The 8,161-nt window shown below is 32.3% G+C and overlaps 2 protein-coding genes across 2 annotated transcripts; one reads left to right on the top strand and one right to left on the bottom strand.

The window, feature by feature from the left end:
* LOC145166955 (putative serine/threonine-protein kinase At1g01540) lies at window positions 1-2,504 on the top strand. The gene is made up of 7 exons (XM_079086009.1): window positions 1-669; window positions 759-863; window positions 943-1,065; window positions 1,136-1,306; window positions 1,400-1,529; window positions 1,901-2,110; window positions 2,228-2,504. Exons 1-7 carry the CDS (start codon window positions 104-106, stop codon window positions 2,309-2,311), a joined length of 1,389 nt encoding a protein of 462 aa, XP_078942135.1. The 5' UTR covers window positions 1-103; the 3' UTR covers window positions 2,312-2,504.
* A 3,389-nt stretch (window positions 2,505-5,893) lies between these two features.
* On the bottom strand, window positions 5,894-6,878 carry LOC145164384 (uncharacterized). The gene is made up of 4 exons (XM_079083107.1): window positions 6,635-6,878; window positions 6,267-6,315; window positions 6,021-6,147; window positions 5,894-5,965 (listed from the first exon to the last, which is right to left on the bottom strand). Exons 1-4 carry the CDS (start codon window positions 6,876-6,878, stop codon window positions 5,894-5,896), a joined length of 492 nt encoding a protein of 163 aa, XP_078939233.1.
* Between the last annotated feature and the right edge of the window lie 1,283 nt (window positions 6,879-8,161).

Below are 8,161 nucleotides of genomic sequence, written 5' to 3' on the forward strand. Positions count from 1 at the left end.
ATCAAACCCTTCGCCATCGATCAAAACCTCTGGGTTCATATTCACATATAAATAATGTCATCCGCCATTTTCACTCTTTCAGACTTCCTAAATCTCCAAATTCATGTCCGATCAGCTCTCCAAACAAACCTCAATCTTCGGACTTCACTTATGGATCGTACTCGGTGTCTCCGCCGGCACCGCCGTCGTCCTTCTTCTCTTCCTCCTATCCCTCTGGTTCACCAACAGATCCAAAACCAAAGCAATCCCAATAAACCCCCAAAAAATCACCTCCGATCCAAATTCAATTCCACCCGTAAACCCCTTTCAGGAAACCCAAAGGTTATCCGGTATAGAAAAACAAGCATTGCTATTAAAACAAGACGAAGATTACGGACATACAGCGCACCCCAGGATTCAAATCGAAATGGGGAAGGGACACCCACATAGGGTTTTGTACCCCGAGAGATTTGGGGCTGTGTCGCCGGTTACCGGCGAACATCCGGCGTCTGTAGGTCCGGAGGTTTCGCATTTGGGATGGGGGCATTGGTATACACTGAGAGAGCTTGAATCAGCTACTGATGGATTTGCAGCTGAGAATGTGATTGGTCAAGGTGGTTACGGCATTGTTTACCATGGTGTTCTTGCTGATAAATCTCAAATCGCTATCAAGAATTTGCTCAATAATCGGTGATTTTCTAATTTCTTCCTCCAACTCAATTCATAATCTTTCATCCTCTCATTTCACACCTATCGATTTTATGATGTTTTACATCTAGAGGACAAGCTGAGAAGGAATTCGAAGTTGAAGTTGAAGCAATTGGTAGAGTTAGGCATAAAAATTTGTTGAGATTATTAGGTTATTGCGCAGAAGGGGCACATAGGTACTCGTTTCCTTTAACCCTTTTGCTTAATTTTAAATTCTTCATTGATTTTAATTCAATTCTCGATTGGGAATCACAGGATTCTTGTTTACGAGTATGTAAATAACGGGAACTTAGAGCAATGGATTCATGGCGATGTGGGATCTTGCAGTCCTCTCACTTGGGAAATTCGTATGAAAATCATAATCGGAACAGCAAAAGCGTAATAACCCATTTCCCCTACAAATCTCTTCTTTCATACACTTCAATCACATCATCTTTCTTGATTATAGGTTAACTTATCTTCATGAGGGGCTAGAACCGAAGGTAGTTCATCGCGATATAAAATCAAGTAACATCTTACTTGATAAATCATGGAATCCGAAGGTTTCAGATTTTGGATTAGCGAAGCTTCTTGGTGCAGATAGGAGCTACATTACCACACGTGTCATGGGCACATTAGGGTTCGAAATCTTTCTTTTTTCTCACACGTGTATACACACACATACACACAGTAACAATGATATGATATTATTGTTTATTTTTTGTTTTTGTAGATATGTTGCGCCAGAATATGCGAGTACAGGAATGGTGAATGAGAAAAGTGATGTTTATGGTTTTGGGATTTTGTTCATGGAGTTGATTTCGGCGAGATATCCTGTTGAATATAAACGACCACAAGAAGAGGTTTGTTTTCCATTACTCATAAGAAAATGTTGTTTCTTTTTTATAAAACGAGCTTAATCGATTAAGCACTTAATCAAACGACTATACATTGTTGTTTTTTTTACTTAATCTGGATATAATGACTTAACGAGCTAACCCTGTACTTATTTCGTTTCCTCTTTTTCCTCTCAATGAATATTGTGAAATTTATTTTTAGAATGGAAGGGTAAAATGGGCATTTAGTCTCATTCAAACTGTATTGTTTATTTTTTACTTTAATACAATAAGGAGTAATAAAGAAAATTAGGACTTAATGGGAAAAAATCTTTTCTCTTATTTTTTTATAGTTTATAGCGTTGTTTATAGTTTACCAGATTAAATCATATTCTCAGGTACACTTGGTTGAGTGGGTCAAGAAAATGGTCAACGAGAGGTGCCCCGAAAAAGTTTTGGATCCTAAAATGACCGAAACGCCCTCTTTACGTGTCCTAAAACGGACTTTGGCGGTGGCTTTACGTTGTGTTGATCAAAATTCCGAAAAGAGGCCAAAAATAGGGCATGTAGTACACATGCTTGAGTCCCAAGGGGAATCACTCATCAATGTATGTCATTTTATTAGTAGATATAACAATATTTGAAAATTTATAATTGTTCAAATTTTATTTTCTAAAAGGGTATATTTGGAAAAGATTTGTTCACATTTTGGTAATGTGTTTCAGGAAAGTGTAGGCTTGCGGGTTGCATCTCATAGTAGTCCGAACAATGGTTTAAACGAGAAGGAAACGACTCGGTTAAATGGCTAATTTATATCATATGATATCATTTGAAGTAGATCATTTTTGTAGATTTTAGATTTTAGATTTAGTTGATGTGATTCTATATTATTATTGTTGGAGTTATATACTCGAATGAGAGAGATGATGACTCATGGAAGTTGTATGTTGAATATGATTCGTTTAAATATTATATTTATACATTTCTAATAATTATATTTTAGATGTAATAGTTATTAGTTGTAATATCATATTATATTAAATTGATATTAACTAAACATAAATAAAATTTAATCTTTATGTTTCGAATTTATTTGGGATTTTGAATAACTTTTGAAAAAAGTAATGTGCTAACATATATTATAAAAACTTATAACTGATATATCTTACAATGCAAATATAAATATCTCAGTAAAACACACAATTAACCTGTATATGATCTAGATCCTCCAATGTTATAAAATATTGTCCAAAAGATAAAGATGTAGAAGTTTGTTGGTATTTTTGCTTTTTTTATTTTTTGCTAAAATTCATGCTTGTTAGCCTGAACATATGTTGAATGTTTGGATCAAGTATTGAGTTCACATCTTATCTTGTTTTCCGATTTCTTTTTTTATTATATTTTTACCTTGAATATCCAAAAAATGTTGCTACTGCACAAATCCTTCTTTAGCTGTTCTTAATTTGTTTTTTCCTTTCTTTAGTGGTGCTAATTGTTGATGCTATTTGATGATTTTTTTTTTCTTTTCAATTTCGTTTTTTTCGCCCGTAAAGGTCTAAGTTGCGTCGTCATTGACATCTAAAGTTAAAGAAAAGGAAGACAAGCTAGGAGATACTCGTCACTTGTGGAGGTTCAGGAGTGGGATTTTCTGACCCACGAATATATATATATATATATATATATATATATATATATATATATATATATATATATATATATATATATATATATATATATATATATATGCTTAGGTTATTTTGTTTCTACTAATTATTGTGTGCCAGAATGCACAGATCTGGACCATCGGATGGAATAGAATCAAAGGTCATGATCTGAGGATCTATGATAGTACAATAGGGTAACATGTACCATATAATCACACAAATTTCAGCATAAGGGCATTTTAGTCAATTGAGACAAATTTAAAAAAAGAAAAATCGAGATTTATGGGTTAATTAATGATTTTGATTTAAAAAATCTGATTTTTTTTCAAATTAATTCAATTTCAAACGTAATTTGTAAACATAAACCGATTTTATTCTATCAGAATGTTATTTTGTTAGAATAATATTCTGTAATTCTGTCAGAATGGTATACAACTATGAACATAATATTATAAACACGTATTATCAAGACCAATAATTTTTAATGAATACAAATTCTATATAAGACGAAGTTTAATAGTTTAGAATAAGCAGGGCCGGTCCATTGTTTTTTACTACCCGGGGCGAGTTACGAATTTTATGCCCTTATATATAAAAAAAATGAAAAATCAAAAGTGCAATAAATTTTATAATCAAACAAAGAATACATACAAAAACCTACAAAAATCACCTAAAACAACACCATCAAATATATCTTATATGCGACCAACACATTGAGGAACTGATCTATTTTTCTTGCATACTCCATTTATTAAATATATGTCAAAGGACTTTCACCTTTGTATGTTTTGTGGCAAAATTTGTAATTCAATAAATAAACCAATTCATTCAAAATCATATTCTTAACCATTTGTAAAATTGGACACAAGATTTAAACAATGTTTTTTAGTTCATCATCAACTAAAATAACTAATTTGGAAGCATCCAACAAAAAACCAAATACAAAAATCAGAAGTTTAATCAGCCTCTTGATTCACATCACAGAAACGAGAAACAAGAACAAAAAAGTTAAGAAATGAACTTTAGAAATTTATAGCAGAAGCAAACCACAGTAGTAAGAAATTTACCTGAAACAAACCACAAATATCAGATACAAGATTTCGAGCTTAAACAGGGGAGAAATCCAAGCTCAAGCAAAGGAGAAAGACACTTTTTTTGGGTAATCAAACTCCAACATGCAAAAATAAAAAATCCAACTCCTAAAACAAACCACAAAAATCATATTAATAAAAGATAGATTCATGGAAGCAGATTTCAAGCTCAAACAGAAAGTAAAATCAAAATCAATAGAAATTGTAACTAAAGCAAACCTCAGAAAGTCAAAGTCTTACCTGAAGCATATCTCACTAATCAAACATAAACCAACAAATTTCGAACACAAACAAATGAGAAATCGAACCTTTAAAGTTGATCAAACTCCCAGGTTTATTCTACTGTAATCAAACTCCAACATATACAAACCACACTCCTGAAAAAAACCACAAAAGTCAGAAATCAGACCCTAGCTGCAGGCATAAGAGAAATTAAAATCATATTAATACAAATCAAACCGAACCAAATCAGTTGAAAAGAAATCAGAAATCGAGATATCTACTATAAATGAAATCAAATAGGTAAAAATCAAACTCCTTACACAACACAAACCAAGGTCCACAAAAACAGATTAAGAGGTGAAGATTGATGGCAACAGGCTTAGAAACAAATTAGAAAAAGACTAAGAAAAATAAAACTCATCGAAATCAGTTCAAGAGAAATCAGGTCAAAAAATCCAATAATACCTTTTTGGATTTCCACTTTCGTTGCCAGTTTTGCTTCAGGTTAACACTTAACTGGTTAAGAAAATCAAACAATCATAGATCGAACTCCAACTTGCAAATCTGAAATCGCATTACTATGAGATTATTGAGAATTTTGGATGATGGATTAAGTGCAACACAAGTTTAGAGAGATATAGAATGAGAATAATGAGTAGAAATCGGATGTAGAGGGCTTCTCGATCTCTCAATCTTTAACGTTTTTCTTGGGGCGATTCCCGATTTGGCGATTCCAATTCTCAAGGTTCTTCAATTTCACTTATTTGGCGTTCAAGAAGTCCCGCTCTTGCAAGACGTGACTGCCTTCTTGGCTTCTCGGACTAAATTTTTGGGCCAAAGATAATATACATACAATAACTCAATGGACTTAATTTATGCCCCCTTAGTTTGATGCCCTGGGCCTAAGCCCAACTCGCCCATGTATTGGGCCGGGCCTGAGAATAAGTAATTACATTCATTCTTAAAGAATACAACTATGAACATAAACTACATTCATTTTTGAAATCTCTTGCAAAAAAATATCGGCATTCTTGAAAGAATCCTCATTCACTTTCTTGTTTCGTTTCTAGATGTCTTGTGTATGTTTGACCTCTAAGCCACTTCAAAATATGCTAGCATTTTATGAGATTGATATTTTGTGAGATTGGCATTCTGTCAGAATTGTATTGCATGAGAATGATTTTATACAAGGATTCTTTCCCATAAAGTCTTCAAGCTATTCTTCAAGCCATTTCTATCACAAATTCATTGCCAAATATTTTGTAGTGATACACTTGTAACAACCGCACATTAAACATATAACTAATTAACTACAATTCTATCAGAATACAACAATAATATTCTTACAGAATAAACTATTCTTGCAGAATGGTTTTGAATATTCTTAAAGAATTTGTATTATCAAGAATATACCCTACGAACAAAAGAACCCATTGTTGGTGCATACTTTACATAAGGCTGTATTAGACTCGAAATGTTGTGCATTCTGGAAAAAGAAACCAGAATAGTAAATTTAAGAAAAGGTTGAATGATGGATGTACCCTTTTGCACTTCCCTGTGACCTTGATCTCACTTCTGTTGGATTTTCCAACATTGAAATCCACAGAAGTGACTCCTCCTTCATCCTTAAAGGCCACATGACCAGAAGCTAATCCAATAACACATAACCTTTATTCAGAAAACAAGAAAGGGGAACTGTCAATGTTATAAAGTATAAAGAACTTTCAGTTGGTTGTAGTTTATGAATCAATACTTCAAATCTTATAATCTATTTTGAAGATTCATACCCATTTGCATGGCGATATATATATTGATCATGCTCCAGCTTCATAAAATCTATAAAAACACAAGAATGTAACCAAAACAATGTTAGAAAAGGGATAATACTAATAGTAACTTGACCTACATTTGGCATTTTATAGTAAAAACTTACAAATTTACACACATTTGAGCATTCAGATTAATTAGCTAACTTTTAACTTCAAATTTAATAGTAATAATTATATGTATCAAAAAGTTTCTCTTGAATTCGAATATGAAAATAAAACTAGATTATACTCTGTAGAATCATAGGTTGTTACTTCTAAGGCTGAAGGAGAACGAACCGTGAATCAAATTAAAGAAATTAAAGGCACTGGTTGGTGAAATTACATACCAGGAGCGAAGTAAGTGACGAAATTGAATTCAATTGCAGAAGGAGGAGAGAGGGGGAGATCATTGACGTTAGGCAACAAAAGCTCATGAAGCTCTTTTTCTCCATCATCTCCTTCACCATCAATTTCTACCAAGTTATCTTTAGCAACAAGATTCCCAATCGATGCAGGTCTTTGATTGGAGATAAAAGCTAGCTTCGATTGGAGATGGAGCCGCCGAGAATAACACACGAATCCGCCTCTCATGGTTGTTACTGTAATAAAGACGAAGACTGGAAGGGGTAGGTACGATTTGCGAAGAAGGACTTCTGAAATGGAGCTAGAAGTTTCTGGTTTGGTTGCTCAAATGGCCTCCTCAAACTTACCTGGTGTCGATATTTTTGTGTGATCGAAGTTGAAGATGATCGTCTATGGCGGCATAAGAGGCTAGGGTTAAATAGTTGGTTAAAGAGATTTTTATGGTAATTTCCCTTAATTAAGGGATTTTATTTTAATTATCATGCTAAAGTTACATAATTACCCTTATTACAATTTTTAATTAATTAATTAATTCCTAAATTCCTATTGGTGCATTCATGCACACAATAGTTGCTAGAAACATTTGAACCTATCTCTCTCTCTCTCTCTCTCTCTCTCTCTCTCTATATATATATATATATATATATATATATATATATATATATATATATATATATATATATATATATATATATATATATAATGCAAATAATTTGCAAAAATGCGAAAACAAAAAAAGCTTATCAGATTGTGCCACCTCAACCTTATATTTTGGATAAGAATCCATCAAAATTTTGAACAACATGATGATATTTGATGATACATGAGAAATTGCTTCATATTATTAGCAAAACATGTTTTTTGACTTTTTTATTATGAAAACTTGAATTTAAAAGTGGGTAAGGTTAAAAAAAAAAAGAAAAAAAAAACAGTTGTTAAAACCACTTTTAAATCTATATTACTATAACACCCTCCTATGTAAACTTATTATCTTTAATTTATTGCTAATAAATTTAATTTCTAAAGTACATGTGTTTGATTTTTATAAGATAAAATCTGTTTTCGCATTTTCGCAAATTATATTTATGTTTTTGTATTAACCTACTTGTGTGTGTGTGTATATATATAATTTTGTAACTTATGCATTAATTACGTATTTAATGACATTTATGGGCATTTAATGCCTCAATCAATTCCGTATCACAAATTGATTTGTTGCAGTTACATCTTCAACTATAAAATAAGACCTCCACGGTCTCATTCAACACATGAATGAAAATACTCTTCTTTTTTCTCCTTCTCTGTACAGCTGCTTCCGACGACTCTTTTAGGCAAGTGGATATATCCGACATTACACACTGTTAAGGTTGTTGGAATCCTAAGTCAAGTAGGACTTGGAGACCAAGTAATCACGAGACTTTAGAAAGTCGGTTTTAGAGTCCTAATACAATCTCAAGATGTATATATATATATATATATATATATATATATATATATATATATATATATAT

Source organism: Lactuca virosa, chromosome 3 (assembly GCF_052849685.1).
Source record: "Lactuca virosa cultivar CGN04683 chromosome 3, Lactuca_virosa_CGN04683_v6, whole genome shotgun sequence".
Lineage (NCBI taxonomy): Eukaryota > Viridiplantae > Streptophyta > Magnoliopsida > Asterales > Asteraceae > Lactuca > Lactuca virosa.

Excerpts from the sequence above, each read along its gene's own strand:
- LOC145164384 (XM_079083107.1), bottom strand. The coding sequence starts at position 6,878 with ATGAGAGGCGGATTCGTGTGTTATTCTCGGCGGCTCCATCTCCAATCG. Across the intron at positions 6,148-6,266 it reads ATATATCGCCATGCAAATGG|GTTATGTGTTATTGGATTAG; the intron begins GTATGAATCTTC and ends TTCTGAATAAAG. Across the intron at positions 5,966-6,020 it reads TCACAGGGAAGTGCAAAAGG|AATGCACAACATTTCGAGTC; the intron begins GTACATCCATCA and ends TTCTTTTTCCAG.
- LOC145166955 (XM_079086009.1), top strand. The coding sequence starts at position 104 with ATGTCCGATCAGCTCTCCAAACAAACCTCAATCTTCGGACTTCACTTA. Across the intron at positions 670-758 it reads AAGAATTTGCTCAATAATCG|AGGACAAGCTGAGAAGGAAT; the intron begins GTGATTTTCTAA and ends TTTTACATCTAG. Across the intron at positions 1,307-1,399 it reads CGTGTCATGGGCACATTAGG|ATATGTTGCGCCAGAATATG; the intron begins GTTCGAAATCTT and ends TTGTTTTTGTAG.